Source organism: Carassius auratus, chromosome 3, assembly GCF_003368295.1.
Source record: "Carassius auratus strain Wakin chromosome 3, ASM336829v1, whole genome shotgun sequence".
NCBI classification, from domain to species: domain Eukaryota; kingdom Metazoa; phylum Chordata; class Actinopteri; order Cypriniformes; family Cyprinidae; genus Carassius; species Carassius auratus.
The window spans coordinates 6305607-6332579 of NC_039245.1; the positions used below are offsets into that span (position 1 = coordinate 6305607).

The 26973-nt window shown below is 38.2% G+C and overlaps 2 protein-coding genes across 10 annotated transcripts in view; one reads left to right on the forward strand and one right to left on the reverse strand.

Moving 5' to 3' along the window:
- LOC113045065 (trinucleotide repeat-containing gene 6C protein-like) overlaps positions 1–14023 on the forward strand; it is a 56301-nt gene extending 42278 nt beyond the window's left edge. For 3 of the 7 annotated variants that reach the window (XM_026205208.1, XM_026205243.1, XM_026205250.1), the window contains 17 exons: positions 68–231; positions 311–388; positions 678–735; positions 812–960; positions 1072–1203; positions 1342–1485; positions 1623–1742; positions 1857–1940; positions 2084–2339; positions 2777–2941; positions 4345–4533; positions 5328–5477; positions 5725–5826; positions 6305–6520; positions 8165–8238; positions 8335–8474; positions 8574–8952. In XM_026205208.1, coding sequence (XP_026060993.1) covers positions 68–231; positions 311–388; positions 678–735; positions 812–960; positions 1072–1203; positions 1342–1485; positions 1623–1742; positions 1857–1940; positions 2084–2339; positions 2777–2941; positions 4345–4533; positions 5328–5477; positions 5725–5826; positions 6305–6520; positions 8165–8238; positions 8335–8474; positions 8574–8952 — 2600 coding nt within the window. Of the gene's footprint in view, positions 1–67; positions 232–310; positions 389–677; positions 736–811; positions 961–1071; positions 1204–1341; positions 1486–1622; positions 1743–1856; positions 1941–2083; positions 2340–2776; positions 2942–4344; positions 4534–5327; positions 5478–5724; positions 5827–6304; positions 6521–8164; positions 8239–8334; positions 8475–8573 lie in introns of all 7 variants that reach the window. The other 4 variants (XM_026205201.1, XM_026205215.1, XM_026205224.1 and 1 more) reach the window with 4 other exon arrangements.
- A 5413-nt stretch (positions 14024–19436) lies between these two features.
- LOC113045095 (BUB3-interacting and GLEBS motif-containing protein ZNF207-like) lies at positions 19437–26009 on the reverse strand. 3 transcript variants are annotated; one of them, XR_003275954.1, is made up of 12 exons: positions 25969–26009; positions 25018–25144; positions 24768–24906; positions 24500–24676; positions 24335–24410; positions 24143–24213; positions 23890–24035; positions 22357–22578; positions 21911–22067; positions 21233–21417; positions 20986–21059; positions 19437–19758 (listed from the first exon to the last, which is right to left on the reverse strand). XR_003275954.1 is itself a non-coding variant. In XM_026205270.1 (11 exons), the coding sequence occupies exons 1-10, from the start codon at positions 26007–26009 to the stop codon at positions 21257–21259; spliced, it is 1317 nt and encodes a 438-aa protein (XP_026061055.1). In that variant the 3' UTR covers positions 20344–21059; positions 21233–21256. The 3 variants fall into 3 exon arrangements, 2 of the variants coding, with proteins under 2 accessions (XP_026061055.1, XP_026061048.1); XM_026205270.1 differs by lacking the exon at positions 19437–19758 and having other exon boundaries at positions 20344–21059; XM_026205263.1 differs by lacking the exon at positions 19437–19758 and having other exon boundaries at positions 20344–21417.
- Positions 26010–26973: the final 964 nt, after the last annotated feature.

A 26973-nucleotide genomic window follows, 5' to 3' on the forward strand; every position in this document is an offset into this window, starting at 1 on the left:
ACTAGCAAATGTTAATCTGTGCTTCTACTTTGGACACATTCAATAATTTGTCTTTTTGTTCCTCCAGCCCCCAAATCTATGCAAGATGGCTGGGGTGGTGGAGAGGACATGGGCCTGTCTGCAGGGCAGTGGGAGCAGGATGAGGGTGACATGTGGAATAGCACTGCATCTCAAGAGAGCAACTCCTCCTGCAACTCCTGGGGTAACCCACCCAAAAAGGGCCCACCAAAGGTAAAAAAAAATTACGACATAAGTTGAATGTAGGTGTCATTACATGCTGCTAATACAGCTCATCTGTTTTTCTTTAAAGGGAAAAATCCCAAACAAACAGGATGATACTTGGATAATGAATCGTCTTATCAAGCAGCTGACTGACATGGGCTTCCCTGTGAGTACTGCTTATCTTTCACAAAATAGGATTTCTCACTCTGTATATTTGACTGTTGTCCCTGGGATTACTTTAACGTTACTGACTTGTTACATTATCCTTATATATATATATATATATATATATATATATATATATATATATATATATATATATATATATATATATATATATATATATATATATTGTATTATTATATCCAGTTACAAATGTATTAATATTTGTAATAAGTGTTAATGCAAATGGTTAATAAATGGTGTTTACTGTGTGTTTGTGGTTGCCTTTGCAGAGGGACCCTGCAGAAGAGGCTCTCAAGAGCAACAACATGAACTTGGATCAGGCCATGAGTAGGAGTTATATCTGCAAAATTTAATCAGAGCTTCTGTGCTAGAATATTGTATTCACATATAATTTGTGTGGTAGGTGCCCTGTTGGAGAAGAAGACCGAACTAGATAAACGGGGGATGGGAATCTCTGATTATAACAACGGCCTAGTCAATAAACCAATGGGCTGCAGGCCTTCAGTCATCTCCAAAGAATCCTCCTCAGATCGTCCCCCCTTCTTGGACAAGGTACGTGCTTTCCACAATTAAAAATCAGCAATTATTGCATCTAGAAGACTTCACATTGTGCTGGACTTTGTTTGTCTTACCTATTTATTTATTTTGTCATTTGCTCATTAGGATGCTGGGCTAGCAGATGATGCCCAAACCTCACCGTTTATGCCTTCTCCGAGCCTGAAGCTCCCATTGGGTAGTGCTGCACTCTCTGGCCAGAGCCTTGGAGTTGCAATGCAAAACTTGAACAACAGACAGGTGGGTCTGTGAGGATCTATGGATCTATTTTGTATTTCAGCATTGTTAATCATCGTCCACCTGGCTGTGAAGATACTGATATTTTTATTGCCTGATGTTAAACCGATTTAGAATGAGTAGTTTTGTGTGTTTGTGTAGATGCAGAGTGGAGTGTTTGGTAGTAGCGGAGCAGCACAAGCCCGGGCCCTGCAGCAGCAGCCTCCTCCCCAGCCATCAGTGCCACCTCTCAACTCGTCCCAGCCTAGTCTACGTGCTCAAGTGCCTCAGTTTTTCAGCCCTCAGGTATGCAGACATAGATGCATGCAGTTTAGCACCTTATTGTGACACGGACTTTATTTGGACACATAGTTTTTCACCTCTTGAGTATATGTGTGAGTGATGAAATCACGATAAAGTCTGACCGTTTTGTTCACTGACAGGTTCAAGCACAGCTTTTACAGTTCGCAGCAAAAAACATTGGTCTCAACCCTGCACTTTTAACCTCACCAATAAACCCTCAGCATATGACCCTGTTGAACCAACTTTATCAGCTGCAACTGGTAAATGGCAGTTTTTCGACGTCTTATTGATCTGTAATTAAATAATTTTTTTTTTTTTTTGTCAGACAGCTTAATTTTTCATTGTAATGAAAACTGGTCATTTTGATCTTGCAGGCGTACCAGCGTTTACAAATTCAGCAGCAGATGTTGCAGGCACAGCGCAGTGTTTCTGGCCCCATCCGACAGCAAGAGCAGCAAGTGAGTGGTTCCTTCCCACAGCTAGTGTCACCATTAAAATCTCACAATACTGATTTGTTTGTTTGTTTTTAAATTATAATATGACTTTTTAATCTCAAACTTCTATAAAGGTGATCTGTGTTCACAAGCATGTCTTCTCGCAGGTTGCACGTACAATCAATAACATGCAGCAACAGATCCAGCAGCACCAGCGGCAGCTGGCTCAGGCTCTGCTGATGAAACAACAGCAGCAGCAGCAGCAGCAGCCACCCACCTCACACCCGGGCCTGCATCCCAGTGCAGGCAAATCAGCTCTGGACCTATTTCCAGCCCACCCCCAGGCCTCCAGCCTCTCTGTTTCCGACCTTCAGACCAAAGAGCCACAGTCTTCTCCAAACTCCTTTTCACCCTACACTATTTGTGAGTTACCAGCGCTCTGTTATTGTATTCTTTCATGACTAGTGAAGATACAAATATTCTTCTATACACTGTTCCCACAGTCCAAGTACCTGAATTGGCACAGAATTTTGAAAGTCTTGAAAAAAGCCATGTACATTTCTGTAGTGAATATATTGTTTGTATATACATTTTTTTCTAGTCCACTCTAAAGTGTATAATCAGCTAGAAATTACTCTTTGGTGCAGATAAGTTGATTTTCATGGCATAGTGATTCCCAATTTCAATGAGTCCAATGATGCATTGGAAAATATGTCTGAATAATACTGATTTTTAAAAGCCCTTATTCAGTAACAAATGATTCAAAAAATCATGGGAATCTTTGGGAAGCTATTTTCTCTCACAATCCAGTTCACCCTAAATTCAACCCCGCTGATTCTTGCATGTGTGCTTATCTGTAGCTGGATTGAACCATAACATGAATGTAAACTGCATGGAAGTGGGTGGCCTGTCCATGAAGGACTCTCCTCAGCCTCAGTCGCGCCTGTCACAGTGGACACACCCAATCTCCATGGAGAACCTCTCTGGCTGCTCCTCTCCTATGGAGCCCAACTTCAGCAAGCATGGTACACATCATCATTATTATTATTATAGATATCAGTATGCATATTGTGAATATGTGGTATATATAGTGTTAATTTTGTTAGCAAAAACTGACACTTTTTTCCCCCCCTGACGAAAAGGAGAATATAATAAGGTTAAATGATAACGGAGACTAAATGAGCATGCAATATTTTGTTGGCGAAAAATGACTAGACTAAAATGTTGTTAAAAGAACAAAAACTTTACCAAAACCTTTTTATTTTTGTTGAAAACTTTGGAGCCAAAACAGTTCAGACTGCTGTACAAGACTCTATTCTGTGGGTGTTCATGTTTGCGGTTGCCAGATATCAAGAGCTCAAATAGCCCAATCAGACCTTTTCTGTTAAGCGGATATGTACTCTGCCCAGCTTTTTGCTTAATGCAATCTGGCAACCATTCACACACACACACACACTCTCTGCGGAGGCACTGTGATCTGAAAACACTCACATACAGTACTGTACAAGGAAGCTGGAGTTCAGCGATATCCATTTGAGGTATTCTGCTTAAAGGAAAGTCATTCAGTGTTCTGTCATGGATCGCAACTGCATTGTCTTTTTTCCATTGTTTTAAGAGAATAACATTAATGCAATTTGGAATTACTATCGGGAATTTCTCTGTTATAATATTTGAGAGTAGGTTTTTGTTACACCAGATATCATAAAGTAAACAGGGCGAGTATATATCTAAAGTCTTTGGTGTTTATTTAGCCTCTAATATATATCCTGTTATAAATCTGTACACTAGATGAGTTAAAATAAACCATGCATACGAGTCGTTATTACACTGATTTGTGCATATTGGTGAAAGAGTAACCTCTGATGAAATGTAAAAATACATTTCCCATATGACAACAGTCATTGCAATTAAAATTGAGCTATATATATATTTAACCATTATACAGTAAGATGAAAATATGACAAAAATTAAGATTCCACTGACTAAAACTAGACTAAAATTCTAAAACATTCCGGTTTCATAGACCGGGCTTAGCCTAAACCACGATTAGGCCATAGTTCACTTAGGACATTTAAGTAATTTTTATAAAAATGCCTTAGAAAAAATTACTAGTGTGCATCTTAAGACAAAACAAAGGCACTGATATGTTTTAAGATAAGCCAGTGCATGTTTCTTTGAGTTGAAACAGCTCAGATTTAAATTTTAATCTGGGACTAGTTTTATATGTGGTCTGTGAAACCTGTATGTCGACTAAAACTAAAACAGAATAAGTTGACTAAATGTGATAAAAGCTAAAAGTTACATTTGACACAGGACTAAGGCTGAATTAAAAATAGCTGGCAAAATGAACACTTATATGTGGCAAGTAGCATAGTAGTTAATATCAGACTTGATAGTAATGATATTCCATATCACCAATATTACACAGGTGCCATCTCTGCAGGCCCCAGTCTGGGTCCCCCAGGTAAACCCACGCTGGATGACTCCTACAATCCCTACAATCTGCTTCCCAGCTCCGAGTCTCCTAACAGCTCCCTGTTACCTCATGATAGCTGGGGTCAGGGAAAGAACACAAATGACAAGCTCTCCAATGGGACCAATGCCAGCTGGCCTCCAGGTGACTAACTGGCCTCTCTAATATCTCTCTGGATTTGTAAGATTATGAAGGATTAAGCAGATTTAAAATTAGTTGGATACTTTTGGACAGTTAGGTCACACTTCTAAACCACTGAATGACATTACACTAGATCTCAACAACATTAAACCAAGTTGCATCTGGAAAAAATAAATAGATTTTTCAGATTTTTTTTGTCTAGCAGAGTAACTACAGGTGTAATTCACCACATTAACTATGGACATAATCCACTGTTTGATAAACTAACAACTTTGGAAAACCATAAATTACTGAAATATTTTATTTTTTGAATATATTTTTTTATTTGATCATTTTAAATAAAGAAAATAATGCAATATTTTTTATTTTTCTCTTATTTTACTTTTTTTTTTTTATAAATGCAATTGATTGAATCGGTTTTGCAGGATATAAAAAACATTTTGAAATCATAAAAATTATAAATAAATAAAAATAATTTTAATATAAAAACAATCCAAATGAAACTAAAAAAGAGCTGAAATTTATAGGTTTACGTGCATGCCATGTGATCATTAACCGACATCAGAGAACCGTGAACATACAAATAAGTTGTTAAATTATTAAACAAAAAAAAAAATTAAATCTCAATGGGGCTTTAAGTAAATATTTTGTAATATAACAGTTACAGCTGTTCTGGAATCCCTAGATTGGATAAATGTGTTATAATGCAAAGACAATCTCACATTAAGTGTACCAAATAGTATATGTATTGATAGACATTGTGTCATGCTTGATCTGATTGGTATGAAATCCCTCAGAGTTTTGTCCAGGAGTGCCCTGGAAAGGACTGCAGAATATTGACCCTGAGACGGACCCCAATGTTACCCCAGGGAGTGTTCCCAGTGGGCCCACCATCAATACCAACATTCAGGATGTGAACCGCTACCTGCTAAGAGACAGGAGTGGAGGTAAACAAACAACATCAATCTATCAGTGAAGTATCTGTCACTGAAAGCACAAAGCCTGAATAAATCCCATAACACCATGTCTAGTTAAAGGTATTGCAGTGCTGTTTTTATGTAAAATGTCTAAATGTTTTTCACATATCACAGCCACTAAGATTGCGTTGGTATTTTCTTTTTGTATTTTCTGCGTACATTATTTTTCTGATTTCAACTTTGAATTATTGCCTGCTTTGTTCGGGACATATCGTAGGTTCCACCCCAACTTCCTCACAGGGTGAGGCTCTGCCTCCCTCCAGCGATTGGCCAGTCACTAGCTCTTTCAGTCTGTCCTCCCATGAGGCAGCCAGCACAGGTACAACTCCCAGAATCCCCTTCCTGCCCTCAGTCCTGCTCATCAAACTCTTTTCTTACCACTTGTTCAACCTAGCATGGGGCCCTAAAACGGTGGTCACATTCCTGTGTATCTAGTGCATCCAACTCAAGTGTGGCCCTTTCCCCCGTAGAGAGTTCTGTCCTGCCTACATTCATCTGTACATCCCCTCAGTGGTGTTAGTCACACTGTCCCTTTGTGCAGCATGGTCACCGGCTATCTGTGATTTTTGTGAGGTGGAAGTGCTGAGAAGGCACTCTTTAATTTTGTGAGAAATGAACTCTTACAATATAACACATGGGCCTGTTTGCGGTGGCACCTCAGTGACTGTGACTGCTGTGAGAACACCTTTCACCACTTAGTTTGTCTAATTCTGAGGTGCACAGGATTTGAAGCAGGAAGTAAGATGTCATTTAGCATACTCTTTCAGAGTTCACACATTTATATCTCTGATCTACAGGGAAGCTGTCTGACATGAAGTCCAGTTGGTCTCCGGGGCCCATCTCGCACACCCAGGCTTCTCTCTCTCATGAGCTTTGGAAAGTCCCACAAGGACCCCGGAACACAACAGCTCCCACACGGCCACCCCCAGGTTTGACCAACACCAAGCCCTCGTCCACGTGGGGCGGAAACACCCTGGGCCTGGTGGCTGGTTGGGGCAGCTCCTACTCTCCAGGTGTGTGCATAAAAGGAGCAGTTTAACGCTGCCATGGGGTAAAAAAAATTGTTTAACATTTTTCAAATGTACATAACAGATTTTCATTGACTTTTACTAAAATTGTGTAATTTACAGTCCCCTGATGTTAAAAATTGTTTTTGACAAAATTAGATCAAAAAGGACATTTATGCCTATAAGCGCCAGGGGGTCAAATTTATCCCACTATACAATGCCTGTATTTTCACCCTGTCTTAAGTTTTTAACATTGTACATTGCTAGGCAATGCCTTTCACTCACTGAATTAGCCGTTATCTTTTTCATAAATAAAGACCCAATGAGTAAAAGAATGCAATTTATGAAAGAGGTATTAGAAGCTTTAAATACCATGAGTGATGGAGAGTCTGATGGTGGCTGGGTCGGCTCAGCATCTGACAGCGATCCAGATATCATATTCAGATGTTTTGGCCTACCCATAAATGTTCAGACTTTGGATAAATTATATAATTGTTGTTTTGCCATTTCTATCGTGTATTGTTTACTTACCACGTATTCTAGTCTGCCCGTTTCCTTAAAAAAAAATCTGATCTATGATGTATTTGAATACATTTTTTTTACTTCCTGAAGCTCATTGGTATTGTTCTTATTCAAATTATAGATTATGTAACTTAACTAATTAATAATTTATTAGGTGAATCTGTGCACTTGAATTTGTCATCGCATCATACATCCTATGTGGTAAATTAAATTCCAGGTGGATGTGTTTGTGCAGCTATTCTCAGGCAAAGGTGTGGATGTATTGAAACAGAAGTTGAATTGTCATTTGATTCTTTTATGTGGGTGTAAACGCTAGTCAAAATGTGGGGGTAAGGATTAGAATTCTGAGCGAACTTACTGTTTTGTGGTCTCGCATATGTCATGTTAGTCAACATTCCCACGTTGTCGCTTGATAACACTTTCATGAGATTTAACTGAAGCACAATTTTTTGCCAGACTATTTTGTATACAAATGTGATGTTGAAATATTAAAAAGTTAACATAGTTATTTTCCATACTATCGTAGAGGTTGTCAAGCATCATGGCAGAAAATGATGAACCAATATTAAAATTGTGCTCAAAACTGATGAGCTGTTCAGGTTTAGGATGATACTAAACTCTATGCTATCTTGTCTAAATATTTTAATAAAAGCAAATGTTTAAAGAGGTGACCTTACACATATGAAACAATTTATAATACCTGAAAAGCTTTGGGTCCGGTTTTTCATGCTCAGCCAGGCTGCATTTTTTTAATCAAAAATACAGTAAAGACAGTAGCATTGCGAAAAGTTATTGTAGTTTAAAATTACATTTTATTTCAATATATTTAAAAATGCAATTTATTCCTGTGATTGGAAAATTACATTTTCGCTTCAGTGTTGAATTATTTGCGGAATAGTTCAAAATAACTTTTATTTTTAATAATAATAATCTTTTGTAGCATTACAAATGTCTCAACTGGCACTTTTAATCAATTTCATTAGTTTCATTTTAAAAATATATATGTTTTTGAACAGTAGTGCTCATGGTACTTTAATGCTTAGACTATGTTGTAATAATGTTATAACATATAATGGACTGTCTTATAAAAGTTAATCACAGCATTAAAGAATTCTTTCTTTCTCTAAGTAGGTACCACATGGAGCACAGACAGCTCCAGCAGGAGCACTAGCTGGTTGGTTCTGAGAAACCTCACACCGCAGGTATCCTTGTGACTACTGTTATGTTCACTGACTTCAAATTTCTGGGTTAATTGTGTGCAGTGTTATATGACCCTCTTTCTGTTCTGTGACATGTAGATTGATGGTTCAACACTGCGAACACTGTGCATGCAACACGGCCCGCTCATCACATTCCATCTCAACCTGACGCAGGGCAATGCTGTGGTGCGCTACAGTTCTAAAGAGGAGGCTGCCAAAGCCCAGAAGTCCCTACACATGTACGTTGAATGTTTTACTATTGTCGTCGTCTTACAGAATAAATCTTCGCTATATCATCACAGATATCCGTTTCCTTTCTCTAAATATCTGCTTTTCAGGTGTGTTCTGGGAAACACCACTATACTGGCAGAGTTTGCTGGAGAAGAGGAGGTAAACCGCTTCTTTGCACAGGGTCAGTCCCTCACGCCCACCACCAGCTGGCAGGCCAACCCCGGCACCAATCAAACACGGCTGGGGGGCGGAGGGACGGGGGCCACACACCCCATCGGCCACTGGAACAGCAGCGGTCTTGGAGGAGGAGGAGCGGGCGGGACGGGGTCCGGTGGAAAGGCGAGCAACGAGCTGCTGTGGGGGGGTGTACCACAGTACTCCAGCCTGTGGGGGCCGCCCAGTGCCGAGGACGGCCGAGTGGTGGGCAGCCCCACCCCAATCAATACGCTGCTCCCTGGAGACCTGCTGAGCGGAGAGTCCATGTGACCATGTCAAACCCCCTAACCGCAGGAAAATATGAAACTTAACGAGCAAAAACCAAGCAAATCATTTGGCGATAATCAACGTCAGGAGGCTGAGGCCACACTTGCTTAGAGGCTGCTGACCTTCTTCCTCTTCTTATTTGTGTTATTTTGATCATAGGCTTGGGTTTCAGTATTCTATAGACTTCTTACGAAGAACCAGGACTAAAAGAGAACCTTTACCGAGGCTTTCCTCTAATAAGTGATACCAGTGTGAAAGTGTATTTTACTACGAACTGATGAGACAAGCTGCCATTTTTTTACAAGTTTCTCTGGCACGAGCACATCCTGTCAGCCCAATCACAGCATATCGCTCACTCCCTGAAGAAACGTGCATCATTCCAAACCGGCTTCCCCTACTCCTGTCTTTTAGACTGGATCCATGGCTTTTTTTCCAGTTTGTGGATCGTTTGGATTAATGAACAGCACTAAACTTTAGCCTTAACTGCTGATCAGTCCCACTCCATTTGTACTCGGAAGAAACTCCTCTTAAGAATTGCACATTTTCTCATTTCTGAGCCAGAACTGTCATGGTTTTCGATCTCAGCCACAGAATACTTGCATTCGTACTTCCTGTTTCCCTCGGTTGCCATCTGTCCTCATAACTCTCGAAAGCACGGACAGTTATCTGACGCTTCTGCACATTTGAGGCTTTTATTCTTAAACCGAGAGGACATGTGGACAGCTGAGGTATATATTAACCACTGCTCACGAAACAATTTATAGGAAACACTTTCAAATGGACTACTTTCTGTTCACGCTTTATTTTCATAAGCCCTCATTTTCGTTCGTCTGAAGTGCAATATATGCCACAGACTCTTCCGTCCATCTTTACGTAGTGCTTTTTTGCCGGTGAAACGGTGGGGGGATCAAAGACTTGTCTCCTGCCATGTCCACCAAGTGTGGGATTGAACAGAAGAGGACTCTCTCAGTGTGTAAGCCCATGGTGATGAAACATTCACAAGCACTTCCTCTACACACTCAAGGACAAGTGTGACTACAGGGGCTTCAAACCAAATAAGAGGTGTTTCTTCTAACCCCGTAGACAAAATGCATTTTTTTTTCTCTCGTTGTTGTAGTATTTGGTACAAAAGTATGGAACAAAGAAGGCGTTGGTTTCTTCATAGCACTTAGCAAGAGCGCCAAGCTCCGACTTCAATGCCAACCAATTACAAATGGACTCGTGAAACTGACAAAAAGCAATCTACCGAACGTCTCCTCCGTGCTCCTTTTTGAACTCTAAACGGATTTTGCCGTTTCCTTTCTTCTTCGTCTTTCCATGGTCTTTCGACTTTGAAGTCCGACATTTCGAAAATGGTAGCAAAATTGAAGGGATGTCTGAAAAAACAACAATGCCGCACCGAGACTGAAGCATTCATGTGTTTTTGTTTTCTTTAAGATGATATATATCAAAGTAAATATCACTGTTACAGTACTCCAAAATCATTAGCCTTTTTGTCTGGAGATGCTAGACGTGTTGTAATGTTTCTAATGGATTCTACGGGGCCCCCTGCCCTGGAGGCCCCGCCTACCTGTATGATAAGTGTGGCCATTGAGTGCCTATCTGCTGTGGTGCCTCGGGTGCCCACACTCTGACTTTTGACCCGCTGTGCCAGGCCAGAACGCCTGGGCCGGAGCAGTGGCTCCTTCAGACCTGGCCAATCAGTACGTACTACTACTGCGCCAGCACTCGACCTCGTCTCAACTTCACTCTCACAGACTCTCTTTTTCCCTCTCATGCAAAGATCACTTTAGCTGGAAGTGGACAGGTGCGTTTTATGTACTTTTTATATGATCGATTTGGGTTTTTCCCTTCTGGAATTGCCTTTTTTTTTTTTTGTCAACATTGCTGTTGTTATCGAAGTTGCTGTTCTTGATGTTATATCGTTATTTTACGCTTTATTGTTTTTCGATTTGTGTGTGTCAATGCAGTGGTCTCTATGGTAGCTGCTCTCACCAGCCCCTCTTGCTGCGCATATGCAGAAACACTCTGATTAAGAGGCACACCTCAGCGTTAACGGTGGCGGCGATTGATACCGAGGGTTGTTTTAAGGATGGAGCGCACGTAGTGGCAAAACCGAAGAGTAAGGTCGATGGTGCTCAGTTTGTCTTCTGCCTCTCCTCTGCACTTTCCTCCACTCCGATGGGCCACACACTCACACTGGTGCTTACCACAAAGGGCAGGCAGAGTACACTACTTTACCTGGTCGCCACTTCTCACAGTAATAAAAGCAAATGATAACGGAGACTTCGGTTCTCCACTTCTATGCAAAGACCGACCGAGAGGTGCAGTTCACAGCCTTCAATCTGTAGTTCTCTCCAAGTCCACTCTTCAGCTCACCAGGTGATTGTGAGAAGGCAGCTTCCTTACAGTGTGGCCTAAAGTAAGAAACGGTGACCAGGCCCTCACTGTTTACTCTCTGAATGATCTCTTACATTATGTACATGCAGTCTCAGGGCAGCCTCAGAGAGCCCCAAACTGTTTTATCCTATTTTTACAAGGAGGGTGTTATTGCATTATCCGATGTGGCTTTAAAGACGTAAATTGGTGGGTGAGTGGACTCGGAGAACCTAATGTAACTATTCTCAATCATAGATTTAACCTAGACGTGAATCTGTCAGAGTGGAACTTCTTATTTCTTGGCATTTGTTTTAATGTTTGGTTGTGTAAAGAGCACATGGAGATGGAGAGGTAGAATGCAGGTTGGCACCAAGACAGACAGGTAGCACCTTTTCATCTAGGAGGACTGCTGACAATTAAACAGGGAATCCAGAATGGTTAGGTGCACTGTATATGGTTCACATTTGGGTACATGTTTTTTTTTAAACCAAAAAAGGTTTTTGTCTGATTAATATTAATATTGTTGAAAAAAGGAAACTTTAATTCTGTAGTACACTCTTGACTGAAGTGCTTCTCTCTGCAAGCCTTGGATGCCCTGATGTGGCAGACGGATGACTCTGGGGTTGCTGTACTGATGGTATTAGATTCTGTCCTGACCCGATAGCAGGGGAATGGTGCAGATTATTTTTTATTTTATTTCCATTTTTTTAAAACAGGTCCAGGTCCATATATGGACCTATTGTATCAGGAGGCCTGGGGCACATGACAGTTGATACCAAGTCTTAAAAGGGGAAAAGGCCTTTCTAGAAGTCTTTTTTTTTGTGTTTTTTTTTATTTTACACTCGAGTGACACTAGTAACAATCACTATTGCCTGTTTTTGAAGATATATATTTTTAACTGCCTTTTGTCTAAGCTGTACTCGAGACCATGAAAAACAAACGTCCAAACCGTGTGTAAAATCCCGAGGATTGCCTGGCAGACAAGCTAGCTAGCCAACAAGTGCCCGGTCCTCCACTGTGGGCATATACTTATCTATAGGACTAATGTACCCCAGCTCAGATGCAACTTTGTTTAAATAAGAAGGCTGCTTCGACCGTACAAAATAACAGGGCCTGGGTGGAGAGAAGCTCTAAGAAACAGGAATCCTCTTTCTTAGGGTCCTGGCTAGAATATGCACTTGCTGGTTTATATACATTACAACTGAAATCCTGTGTGTGTATATAACTGGTTCCCTTTTTGTTTATTTACCTTGACTTGGGTTTTCAGGCCCGAGTAACCCTGTTTCCTTCTCTCCATTAAATTTACCTAGATGATAAAAAGCATAAACATATCAAAATTATACAAATGAAAAAACACAAATACTTGAATCAAAAGAAGCGCCAATAATGTAATGTGAAACATTTTTTTGTAATAGTTTTGTCATTCATACACTTCCAAGCTTTTTGATAAACATCAGTTCAAACTGAAAAAAAAAAGAAGAAAAAAAACGCAAAGTGACATGGGTTGTATGTGAGTGTTTGCACAAGATTGCGTGTACTGTATGACGGATGAATGCGTTCATTTGCCTGTGTGAGTGCGTTCAAACCAATGTATGCTTCAATTTCAGCATCTAAGTTTTTTTTTTCTTTGTTTGTCTTTCTTTGGTTTGCTAGTCAAAAATATATTCGGATGAGTATTGTTATGGTATTTGTTATTAGCTTTGTTATTAGAGTTGCACTGAGTGTCTGCTTCCCCTCATTCAGCTAATCGTACATGATATTAAAGTACTAAGGGGACGAGGTGACAATTCATGTGTTAATGTTTACTCAAGGACTTATTAAGAAAAATAACAAACATGTTTTTTTGTTGTTGTTGTTGTTTTATCTGTACTATTATCTACCTGTTAGTGGCTTTTATTGTGGAATAATCCATGATAAAGAAATTTATTATTTTGAGTATTGCACCATTTTGTTTTTCAGATGTATAATCGGAAAAAAAGAAAATACAAAAAAAAATGATATATGAAATGTGGGGATTTATTTTATTTTTTGAAGAAGAAGAAGAAGAAGAAGAAGAATTGTGGCCATAGATTGATTTAGAGGGACTTGTAACCCCCCATGTTACACCATGATGAGCTGGATAGACATCTGAAGAAGAGTTTCTCACAAGACTCATTTCAGAGGTGCCTACCTTTTTTTTTTTTTTTTGGGGGGGGGTCGATAATGTTTATATCTGTTCTAGTTTTTGTTCACTTTCTTATTTGTGCAAGGCCACCAACAGTTTACAAGCATTTCAAGATTTTCTGAAGTTCAAGGAAAGTAAATTCTTTAATGGGATTGTCATGAGAAGAGAAAAATCCTGAAGGACATATACTTCCATCAAATGAATAACAAGAACACTTTACGGAATGAAGATTATTGTGCTACTTGCAGAACTCTGGGATTGATCAGTGTTGTCATGTTTTTGTTTTTTTTATTTATGTTGGCAATGTTACTTTCATAGATTATCAAAGCCTGAATTTTATTTTATTTGTATTGTTTTTTGGAAGCAAAAAAAAAAAAAAATCCTCTTGTTGAAAAAAGAAAAAAAAAAAGAAAGAAGACAAATGTTCACTATCTTGCACACACAAAAAAGTGGATCATGTCTCAGGAAGGCAAGGGTTCCAGAGTACCAACTCCACGCCATTTAATATTCATTTTTAGAGAAAGTGGATAACAGGAGGAAAAAAAAAAACATAAGCACTGAAGAAGGTTATGGATTTCAGAAGAAGAAAATGCATTTGTTTCTAAATCCGTAGCAGTTACATATTTACCAAATAATGAACTCTTAATGAACTTTTAAAAAATGGAGTGCTTTATATATAAATCTCTATATTGAAATTGCTTTACATTTTAAACAAAATGATCAATGATTTTGATTGTTCAAAAGATGGTGAAAGAACATACAAATGCTGTATGTTTGAATCTTTATTGTATTTTCCTAACATGAGGTCCCTTCCTGTTAAAATCAGGACCATTGTGCATTACTATTTCTTTCCTATTTGTCATTCTGTCTCTTGTGGTGGGTTTTGCATAATGAGAAATCAAAAAGTGGGGTTGGGGGGCACGGTTCCTGTATCAGCTTGATCGATTTGAAAGAGAAAGAAAGCTGGTTTATACGGATCATGATCTATGCACAAGGGGTGGGGGTGCCTCTGTGACCCATCTCTCATTGGGATTAGAGGTATTCTTTCGGTGTCCTTTTATTGTGCTCATTTGCTCTGTTGTATCCCTCCCCCACCGGCCCCATCTTATTTCCCATTTTTCATGTTTCTTACATACAGTACATCACCATGCTGTGTATTCCTAAACCAATGAACGTCTCATTCTGAAGCACTGTGGGGTTTTTATTTTTATATTTTTTTTGTAGCCCATGACTTTCAGTGTGTGTGTGAGAGAGTGTGTGTTACTGGGATAAGTGTGGTTGGAGATACTGGGTTGCTTTTGCCTTTTGATTTTAAATGTTGAGGAATGTGTCTGTACTGAGATTTTAAGAAGTCTGCGGCTTTTAATGTTTTCGTTTTCTCTCTCTTTCTCTTTTTCTCCTCATAGAATGTGATTGTTGACATGCACCGAAAAAAAAAAATGTTTTGAACTATGGAGCTTCTTTCAAACAATAAATTGCATTTTTGTTCTTGGCTGCAGTTCATTTGGTTTGGTCATTGGGTTTGGTCCGATGGGAGGCAGTATCCTGCAGTGTTATGGGCTATAGGATGAATATGGCTAATGCTTAATAACCTGTCATTGTATTCTTCTGATAGAGTGAAAACATTTTTTAGTAGTGCGAGATTACTTGTGTAGCAACTTGGATCACACACAAACAATGCCCATAATAAATTATCAGAAAGTATCACTCTGCTTTACTTAAATTACTTTTAAATGAGTAAAGAAGAATTGGGAAATGCAATTTTAAGGAAGAACTACAGCCCAGTTTGATCATTTTGTGTAAAAGAAAGAACTTTTTGAATATTTTTTTAATTTTTTTTATCTAAATACATTAGGTTATTAATATTATTAACATTCTTTAATTGTAGTGTAGTTTACAATCATGTAGGCAATTGTTAGTTATTATGCATTTATTAACTGAGATGACAGAACATTTGTACTCTTTAAAATGTAACATTTGTGATTAATATTGTTATGTAATATTTACTACTAATTTAAGCATGGAATAAACATAAATGAACATCAGAAGGTAGCTGTTTCAATGTATGCTGTTTCAAATAGACAGTTCAAGTTCAAGTCCACAAATGTTACTACTGTCTACTTTTCAGAGGACAGACCAGACTGAGATTACCAGGCTCAGCATACACAATTATAACATATCACGATATATATATATATATATATATATATATATATAGAAAAAGCTCCTACTCCTTATTAACTTGCGCATGACCCTTCAAATGAATACACTGCATAGCTTAATTCACAACGAAGCTGAATTTATGACAATTCCCTTTCCTGTTGCTGTTCCACATTTTTCCGATTGGGGGATCCATAGAGGTTTTCCAGCATAGTCTTCCACCCTGGAGCAGATGTTTCAGGGTCTGGTGGACAAATCCAAGGACTGCTTCCTTTTCCTTTCACACTTGACATGTCTTCATAAATTGGAACTGTGCTTTGACACTCTGGTTGAGCTTGTGGCTTTTTCTGGGGACAAGTAAGAGGGGTGTTTTCACATTAAGAATGACATTATATATTGTTTGTTATATGTTAAATGTAGTTGGTGAACCTTACATAATGTGTCCCAAAGACAGCGATGGCCGAGAGTAAGAGCAGACTCACTCCTCCTGTGATGGAATATATAAGCAGAGAATACCTCCTACAGGAGCACGACTCACCTGAAACAAACAGATTATGAGCTCAGAGTCAGATCTGAGCTTATTGTTCCATCACTAAAGCCAAACATATTGAGCTAGAATCTGAAAGGGGTCATAATAAGACAGCTCTAACACAATAGTGTCATTTTGCTCAAGTCAGTTCAATAACAGTGCAGAGTGCATCTATTTTGAAACAAACTGAATTCAAGTATAAGCAGATCTACAGAATTATTGTTATTGAATTGGTTTTGGTTTCACCTCTTGGTGTCAGTGCATCGATAACATTACGGAACGCGTGCTTCTTTTATTAAAGCATATATTATATGGTCTTTAATCAATGAGGATTGGATAGTAATCGCAATGTATTTATTGTATGATTTCTAATCTTTCTTGATTTTTAATTAAAAAATAAAATGTGATATAGGTCACGAACGCCTTTTAGACCTACATGCGTCTGAAATCAACGCATCCACCAACCTGGCGCTTTTACAAGCAGAAAGAGAGCGGTGATCGCCGGGAGCGGATCTGATGGATTTCCTGAGAAATCACAGAAATAAAGCCCCGTGTCTGTGGCTCTTAAATGAGAAAGAGTCAGAGTAACAGTGAATAACTTAAGCTGTCCAGATATACTGATTCGTCCCTCAATCTCTGGATCTGCTCTCACGACGTTATCTTCGGAGATGTTCAACAGACTTTCTGAAGGAGCAAACCTTCGTCTCAGGTGCAGAAGCGCTGGGCGGGGTTTACTTGCTTCTGCAACACAATCTATGTCCACAGATTCACCCTCAAGCCTTTGGATGGAATGCAAATCTTCAGATGCTGAAAAGTCTTGATAAAATATTTTAAAAAGTTAGTTATGATAGCAAAAGATAGTTCACATAAAAATGTAAATGCGATGTTTATCTGCTGACCCCCATGACATCCAAGATGACTTCGTTTCTTCAGTAGAACTAGAACTAAATCAGAGAGAATTAAAAAAAAAAAAAAATTGTTAAAGGTTCTTGCACAGACCGATGGTTTTGTGTCTTCACACATAGTTTTTTTTTTTTTTTTTTCGTTTTAGTCGTGATTCCCATCCACTTACTTTATAAGACTGACAGACTGCAACGGTAAAAAAGAAAAAAAAAAATCTCTGTTTGTGTTCTGCTGAAGAAAAAAAAGTCACCTACATCGTGGATGCCCTAGGGGTAAGCAGATAAACATCAAATTTTCATTTTTGGGTGAACTTTCCCTTTAAAACAAAATTGAATTAAGATACCTGACACAATGATTTGTGACCTATTCTGGTTCTGACTTTTTTTTTTTCCTAGTAAAATGAACTGAGCTTCTATCAAGAGCTTTATTGAAAAGAGCTAGAGCACAAACACACACACAAATTGTTCAGAGTGACATACCTAAAGTCTGATCCCATAAAATCCAGAGGAATAAACAGGCTCTCATTCTGAGTTTATTAAATGTTTTTAAATATCCAAGACAAGTTACACGTCTCCTCAAATCATTGCTTGTTCTGCACACACTCACTACTATCACTGCTCTCTCTTCATCTCCAGAGAGCTCCACCCAATGCACAGGAAGTTCAGCAGACATATGTCTGTTTTTGTGTTTTAATGCTTAGTGAGTGAAGTTTCCTTAATGATTACATTCTCTGGATATATTTCTAGCCCTGACATTTAAATTACAATATTTAAAGCACTTATGTAACTTCTCTTTCACTTTTTTCTTTGAACTAATATATGTATGTGTATGACCAAATATACAACGAATGCAAGTCATTAGTTTTATCTCAGCTTTTATTAATTTTAGACCGCACAAATTTAAAAGGAAGCTCTGCACTCTACTGCAAAGAAATACAAAAACAATAGACAGATCATAAGCTCATTTTATTTAAAACTCTGAAACAAAACACAAAGTTTTTCCTGTAAAAAGGAAAAGGAGTAATGATTTAGAGAACAAGGACTGCTGATTCACATACAAGTCGTAAACTTACCAGTCAACTTACTCGGGCAAAGAACTATTTGACAGTGAACATGAAAGCAATGACTTGTATTTTACCAAATCTCTACCCATCAACAGCAGGTAAACAGAGATGTATGAATCCAGAGTAATTATACCTACTCAGTCTGACCTCTAAAGAGGGTCCTGGATTACATTTTTGTAAAAAAAATAAAAATAAATAAATAAGAGTAAATGAACAGTAGCAACTGGGCATATAAAAGAAACAACCACAAACTACTCACAGACAGTAATTTACAAAACACAACCTGATTCATACATTTGGCTAGATGCAAAATGAAACCTAGTTCAACGCCAAACTGTGGACAGAAATCCATCATCAATCACACCATTAGTGCCAAGAAACATGCCAACCCTTCCAAAACCAAAAGAAGAGCTTGTTAAACAAATCACACATTACTCCTCAGTGCTACTGCTCATCTATATTATTTCTTATTATGAAACTTCTATGATGTATCAACAGCATACACACACACACACACACACACATATATATATATAAATCTTACCACAGATTTAAATTAATATTCTGGATTTTCAACAGTGCTCAATGAAAGAATCTGAGGCTTTAACCTCATCTTTCAGTTTGTAATATGCAGTGCTTGTGTTTTATGAACATAATTCTTGTGGTGCAGTTTAAAGACATCCACTCCATGTAGCTGCACAAACACATTTGGTTAGCAGTAGCACACCAAGTATAATGCTCATGTGTCATGTTTATGAGCAAGTTGCTTTTTCTAAAGGCTTAGTTTGAATAACTGACAAACTTTCATTTTAATTCATGCGTATCCATTTCCCATTTGTTTCTTACAAACTGAGAGATGAGTCAGAATCATAGTCTGCCATAGATGTGGTTAAAAACAACTCGACATATTACTTGTGTATACTCTTCCGTTCAAAAGATTGAGGATGGTAAGATTTTTTTAAAATGTTTTTGAAAGAAGTCTTATACTCACTGAGACGGTATTTAGTTAATCAAAGTACAGTAAAAATTGAAATATAATTGCAATTTAAAGTTTTTTTTTTTTAAATACATTTTAAATTTAATTTATCCCAGTGATGTCAAGCTGAATTTTCTTCATCATTACTACTTCATTGTCACATGATCTTTCACAAATCATTCTGATATGTGGATTTGCTGCTCAAGAAACACATTATTATTATTATTATTATTATTATTATAAGAGTTGTCCTACTAAATAATTTTGTGAAAAGTGTAACTTTTCTCCCAGTATTTATAAAAAAAAAAAAAATTTGGAACAATTGTATTTACTGTCGCTTTTGATCAATTTACTGCATTTTGCCGAATAAACATTACAAATCTTACTGACCTCAAACTTTTGAAGCATGTATTTTTAACGTTAGCTAAAACTATGAATTAATTAAGAGAACACCCCTAATATTAATAAACCCGTGGGCCATCACCAAACTTGCTCTAAGTTTGGGGACATTTGTACCCAACAGCCAAGTGGCTGCGAGGCTTCCTGAATACAGAGTAAAGAGAGAAAATATGAGACTTGCCTCAGCCTGTGCAGGGCAACACTGAGACTCTGCCTCAGCCAGTCCCATGGCAATGCTACAAGGAGAAGAGAAATCCTCAGTTTAGGACAACAACCACAGTGAACTACAGTCACTTTCTTACCTGCCTCTTCCTGAAAACCACAAGTATTGAGCCGTAGCCCGGACATAAATGATTCTCAGGTTCACAAGCATTATTTCAATCTCTCTCAGAAGACTGTGATTTTCAGGAAGACCGCTTTTTGAATGGTTGTTTTTCTTTTCGTCTAGCAGCCATATGTCCTTGCATAAGAAGCTGAAAATTTAAAGGGGTCATCATACATTCACATTATTTTTTTCCCATCGAAAATAGTTGTAATCCATTTTGTTTTTCCATTTATCGCCTTGTCACTTTCTGTTGCAGCACAAACTACAATAATGAGGGACCTTCAGCCAGTTTTGTTTGTCTGTTGTTCACTGATATCAGAAGTTGTGAGACGTTCTCATGGCTGTCTTTTTGGACTGAGGAGGATGATTTTGAGTTGTAGAGGTCTTTGCACAACAACTCCGAAATTTTCGCACGCGTTTTTCCATATTCACCATCCTTTCCTATCAAAATGCATGCTACAAATGCGATAATGCAGAAAATCTAACCTGATCCAAATTTTATGACAGACAAAAGTTTTGGAGGCAGTGTGTAAACATGATTGATACAACATGGTCGCATTTATTTTTCAATTTTGGGAAAATTTCGGACTCGGTGTGCAAAGACCTTAACAGTTACAATCAAGTTGACATGGTACAAACTAATTTATCTTAAAATATCGATGAAAACTTGATTCCTCATGATTTGACCCCTTTAAATCCAAACTAGAATATGAAAGGACCAGTAGGAACATCAAACGTGGATGCAGATGCGTCAGTTTTCCTCTCGTCCACAAACACATTCCAGCACACTGCAAACACAGCTTTCATACAAACAACAGCCATCGTGTGGAGCGTTTGTAGTACAAACCTTGTGAGGTTGTCCTTTACTTGCTAATGAAAAAACAGCCGTTAGATTTCAATAGTTTATTACAAGTCATAGTGGAACAGTACAGATAGCATTCACAGCAATCCTTTTGTTATTGGCCCTATAGAGAGAACACTGTAAATGTAGACAACCAGACTTAGAAAAATCAATCCAACAGTGACCGCTATCTGAAGCCCTCACCAAGCAACGCTGGGGACGGGACGCCCAACAGCACCTATGGGTGCTGCGAAGGCTTCACACTTTTAGTACAGTAGTATATTTACAGTGACTTGCCTTGATAAAGGTGCTGTACGAAACTCCAGCCGCTTCAAATTAATACGAACCATATTTACTACACTTCTAAAAACCTAAACAAAACATGAGAGAAAAGCCAGACTGTATGATCTGCAACAAAGGGTAGGTCCAAATTATAATTAAATGTCCCATGTGCTACACATTTCCTCATTGCAAGAAGGGTTACGGTTACTGATCTGGATTGTAAAGCACGCCACTAGATGGTAAAATGGTTGAATCAGCAAACCTAATGTAGACCAGTGGTGACGCTTCAGTATCGGCCTCCAGGAGACATTACAGGAGGTCTCAGGCCTATGGCAGGCCGAGGGGGAGCGGCCTGGAAGGGAGGGACCATGGGTGGGGCTTGACCGTAAGGAGGCATTCCTCCTGGGACGTACCCAGGGACTCCCTGTGGCGGAGCACCATACGGCCCTACACGAGAGAAAATAGATGTGAAACAATGATTCAAGGTTTCAGATCTGGTTTTATCCTGCACTGTTATTCTTCACTAATATACACTACCATTCAAAAGCTGGTTGGTTGGTAAGACAGTTTAATTATTTAGAAGTGCGTTTCTATCTTAAAATACTCTAAAATGCTTTAAAATTTCCAGCGGTCATCACTCCAGTTTTCAGTGCCACACGATTCTTCAGAAATCCTTCTAATATCTTGATTTGCTGCTAAAGTAACATTTCTTATGTTGAAAATAGTTGAAAGCTTTATTTGTCCAGGGTTTTTTGATGAATAGAAAGGTCAAAAGAACAGAATTTCTTTGAAATAAAAATCCTTTTTAACACTCTGAATGTATTTACTCTCAATTTTACTCAATTTAACTGCATCCTTGCTGAATGAAAGTGTTAAATATCTCACTGCCCCAAAACCTTTAAACAGTAGTGTAACAAGACATTCTCTTATTTTGAAATACCTTGCATGGGATGCCTAACACCCGGCTGTTGTGCAGGAATTCCCTGCTGAGGGGGCAGCACACCTCCCATTGGTGCAGCTGGTGGGGAAGTCACATGGGCCTGTCCTGAACTAGGGATCTTACACTGGTAGCGAGGCAGCTGTGCTCGCAACTCTTCCTGTAAAACACATTATGCAAAATGCACCAACTGGTTAGACATAACTATGGGCTTTATTGCTTGCTTTCTGTCTTCTGTGGAACACAAAAGATTGTGTGAAGAAAGTAAGTCCATGTGGCCTAGTGTTGTTCTGGTGCCATTGACTTTCAATGTATGGACAAAAGCATTATTAAAATATATGTTCAGCAGAAGAAAAGTCTCAGGTTTGGAGTGGAAACAGGTATTTTATCAACTGAAAGCATGCACCATTCCAAAGCAAAGGTTAAAGCACAGAAACAAGTCCACTTACCAGTGATACATCTTCATCAGGGTGGATCAACTTACTGGTTGCACTGGTGGTGGTGAGGGTGGCAGGCTTACTTGTGACTGGGGTGCCCGGTTTGGCCACAGTGCTGCTGGTGTTGGCCGCAGCAGTGGTGGAGGACTGGGTGTAAGCTGGGAATGTTGGTTTGGGAGCAGCAGAAGGTGGTGCAGAGGAGCTCGCCGCTACACCAGAACCAGCCTGTTGGACCTGCAGAATGAGACCAAGGGGCGAATCAGATGCATTCAGTGATTCAGCCAGTTCTGTATTTAGGTGCATTTTGGCCAATATAACTGGATTTGAGGATTTGTTATCTACTTTATCTAGAAATAAAGAACAAGCACACTTTTCCGGCAACCATTCTAGATGCATGATATAAATCAGTTATTGTACAATATTAAATACTGAACTGCAAATAATGTTTATTACCAAAGCTTTCTGATATTTAAAGACACTGATAAGCTGCATATGCTTTTCTGTATCAGCCGCTCCACAAGGATGCACTGTTTTCTTTTAAATGATGCTTCATAATGCTAGTTTGAACCAGTAATGGCAGATGGACTATTCTGATGATGTCTTTCAGAATTTTCTTGACAGTCTATTTTACTTGGCAGTCTATGGGACAGTCACAGGCCTCCCGGTTTTCATCCAAAATATCTTACATTGTGTTCCGAAGAAGAACAAAGCTTTTGCGGGTTTGGATCGACATGCTGATTAATGACAATTTTCATTTTGGGGTGTAGTTTCCCTTTAATACTCTGCACATCTGCCAGGCCTACTGAAGTCTCATCAATAGCTCTGAAAACGCTGAAGTAAACTGAGCCTGAAACAGAATCTGCTTCAGAGCAGTATATGTATAGAAAATAAGCTGCTAAGGCTACTTGCATACCTTGAAAGTTACCTCCATTTCTGGAACCAAAAGTTGAGTTCATCTTCTTACTTACCCTTACACGTACCTGAATATGTCACATAACCTGCTTTCTGGAATACCCCCAGAGCTACTGAGAGTGTAACTGCTGCTTTTGACTTAATAACATACTTAAAAAAGAAAGCTGACATGTATGTCAAAAGAGCTTTATTTGAGATATTTTCCCCCGCTGACCATTTCATATATAAATAAAAATGCATGTTCATAACAAGAAAAACTTGTGTGAACAGATCTTATAAAAGGGCTCTGGTAAACATCATTGTATTCAAGCATTTACATGTTTGTTTTTTTCCTGTTTTTCAGATTATTTTAGGTCTTCACTGCTCTATTTTCCTAACCAAATAACTGATTGTGATCAAAACTCTCATACCAAAGAAAAATACTGCATGGCCAGAGTCTAATAAAAAAAAAAAAAAAAGTATTTTTAAAACAAAAGTAACAAGACGATACTTTTTCAGTCTTTCTACTTCAAAATTTCGCAGTTAATTGAATGTGTTACTTGCCCTTTCTTTGTTATTTACTTACTAGCAATTTCTAAGCAGCAAAAAGGTTCTATATCAAGTTTTTCAATGCAGGGAGAAAGGGCATCATACCTGTCCTGCGCTGGGAAACAGTGGCTTGGAGACACTCGGCTGTGGCGTGGACACTGTGGTGGCAGGCACAGCTGGCCGGGTGGTAGTGGGAGGGGCCTGAGCCATGTGGGGTATGCCAGGGTGATGACCCATGTGAGGAGGCAATCCTGAGCAGAACAAAGATTTAATGACAAACCAATATAAAAGAAAAGAAAATAATAAAAACAGAATGTGTCTCATACACATAAAAAGATAAACTGAAATGTTCCTGTACCTGGTGGCATGCCAGGCATCATTGGGGGCATCCCATGTGTAGGTGGCATCATCCCACTCATTGGCATCATGCTATAAGTTAAAAATAACAGGAAGTAATTTTTCAACTGGTAATGCATGAAGCATGGATTAATCACACACACACAAAAAAGAAAATCACCAATTAAATCATTCTAATTCTACTGACTCTTACCCTGGAGGCATTCTGGGCATGACAGGAGGCATCCCTGGCATCATCGGATGGACACCAGGCATCATTGGGGGCATTCCTTTGAGAGAAATCATTTAAGAAAACACATAATACATTTACTATGCATAACATCTTAAATGAGGTTTTTTGTATTATTACAAAACACACCTGAGTAGCTTCCAAGTGGCATCCCTGGCGCTGGGACAGGGGCCATTCCTGGTTGGGTCATAGGGACATAAGCTCCCTGAGGCTGAACGGTTGTTGCTGGCTGCTGGAAGGAGGGACCAGCCTCTTCATCCTCGTCATCTTCATCTGAGTCATCTTGCTGTTTTTTCTTCTGATTATCTGTTTCCAAAAAAAAGGAGAATATGGTTACTATGGGTTTATTTGGGCTACAAAAAGAACAGATGAGTAAACTGGAATTTAAATGTCCTACCCTGTGTTTTTTGTTCAAGCATGCGTCTCCTCTCCTCCACATCTTTCTCTGGAATACCCTCCATTCCATAGATCTCCAGCTCTATGTCAGTCCTTCCCGGTATTGCATTAGGGACACCATCAATGGTTTCTTTGTGAACCTTTAATAAATTATACACAAACATACAGCAAATTAAATTTACATACATATATATAAATACATAGGGTTTGTTTGTGAGTTTATATGTATATGTTAAGTGTATAATTTATACCTGCATACAGTGGATGGCCAGACCAGGACCAGTGTATAACTTCTTGTGACATATGTGACACTTAAAGTGCTTGGCCTTCTGATGCTGAATGAGAATCTTTTCATCATCAAAATCCCTGTTACAGTACCTGAGTTTGCTGTTAAAGTCATATAAACAAGAAAATATACAACAAAACACCCAGCAGAAGGGACTTAAGTGTACGACATTGACAACACTGTCAGCATAAGGATGCTTTCACTGTTAAATCCTGGTAAAGTGGTTCTCAACGAGGCCTGCCTTTGACTACAAACACATTCAAAGGCCCCATGACTTTTCCGGGTTTTAATGACTTGCTGGACAAGGAGTATGAAGATTTTTTTTAATCCTACAACTTCTACCTTCTAAGAAACATTTTAGAGCAAAATTTGTATATTATAAAAATGCTCGGAGTTTATTAATCATTACAATTTCACAAAACTTTTTTTACTTTACGTGAATTCATTTTTACATTATTAATTTGTAGTTTAAAAAAACATTTACAGTTTTTTCTGGCATATCCTGGCTCTTCCAAGAAAATAAAAAAAGCTGAGAAGGTGAGTTACTGCAGTGGGAAATGTCTTTATTTTTACTTGTTTTAGCTAAATTACTGGATATTTCATTGTTGAATATTATCAACATAATGGTCTATTTTTGTTAGCGGAAGTGTGAAAATAATCTACATAGAGAGAGACAATAAAATAACTGTAACGTTAATCTGATGCATTAAGACGGTGAATTAACTGGTAGGTCTTCTCTTCGAGAACGTTCACACCGAACGCTAATTTGAAAGCGCCAATGATGCGCGCGGACGCAGGCCTTGATATCAGAGGAACAATGCGTTAGCCATTCGTAAACAGGAAGTGGGCAAACCCCTACTAATAAACAATTCGAAAAATATTAAACAACGGTAAGACAGCTTTTACAGAAGGATACCAACACCAGGGCTTCATCTGCTTCTTCTTTTTTCTCCCCATTATTTATTTGTCAGCCTATTCCGCGAACAGCAAACTGACGCCTACCAAAACATTAGCCAAACTAAAATGGAGAAAATAGGACATGACGACAGCTTCTTCCATGCATTGACAACAGCACATCATGAGGAATACCGCCTCCAACTGGACAGGAGGTGCACAACTTCGAAAACTGGTTGGCGTTCAAATGGCAACAAAAGTTAAAAAAGAAAATAAATATTGCTGTCAAAAGATTATTAGGGATAAATTGCGTCCAATATATATATATATATATATATATATATATATATATATATATATATATATATATATATATATATATATATATGCATGCATGTATATATTTCAGATTTTTTAATATATATTAAATATTTATAAATAATATACCTTTGTATAATATAATTATGTACTTGTAAATACATATAAATATTTTCATAATATACACTGCATGTGTGTGTCTTTATACATAACAAATGTACACAGTACACACGCATATTATGTAAACAAAAACTTATTTTGGATGCAAATAATCATTTGACAGTACTAAAATAAAATAAACTTTTCTTAATAAGTGACTTAATTTATTCATTCATTCGTTCATTCATTCATAATTCTGCATGACTGCACATTAATCCTTATTTAACTTTCCTTAGTCATCACTTGGTCACCCTTCTATAAAAAAGGAAGAATGTAAACCTTTAATATATAGTTCTGAGTTGAGCTCGCATCGTTTTATGGCATTATTTAGTCAGTGTAATCTGGTTTCATTGCTTTTTGATTTTGATGACATCATCTGAAAACAAATATTGATTCAGATAAAGAAAGGTTAGTACAATTATATGAGAAAACATTTTATTTTGTTGTATAGGCCTACATATTAACTTTATAAAGCTCAGTGTGTTTAAAGGTTTAATAAAAGATAATGACAAATAAAGATAAATGACAGTAATTGACAGTAAACGACAGT

Bases quoted from the DNA above. Each gene is read 5' to 3' on its own strand.
- LOC113045095 (XM_026205270.1), bottom strand. From the start codon at position 26,009: ATGGGGAGAAAAAAGAAGAAGCAGATGAAGCCCTGGTGTTG. The intron at 25,145-25,968 runs GTATCCTTCTGT...CAGCAAACTCAG, and splicing joins CAGATGAAGCCCTGGTGTTG to GTACTGTAACAGGGATTTTG. The intron at 22,579-23,889 runs GTATGATGCCCT...CTCATTCTGCAG, and splicing joins TGTTTCCCAGCGCAGGACAG to GTCCAACAGGCTGGTTCTGG.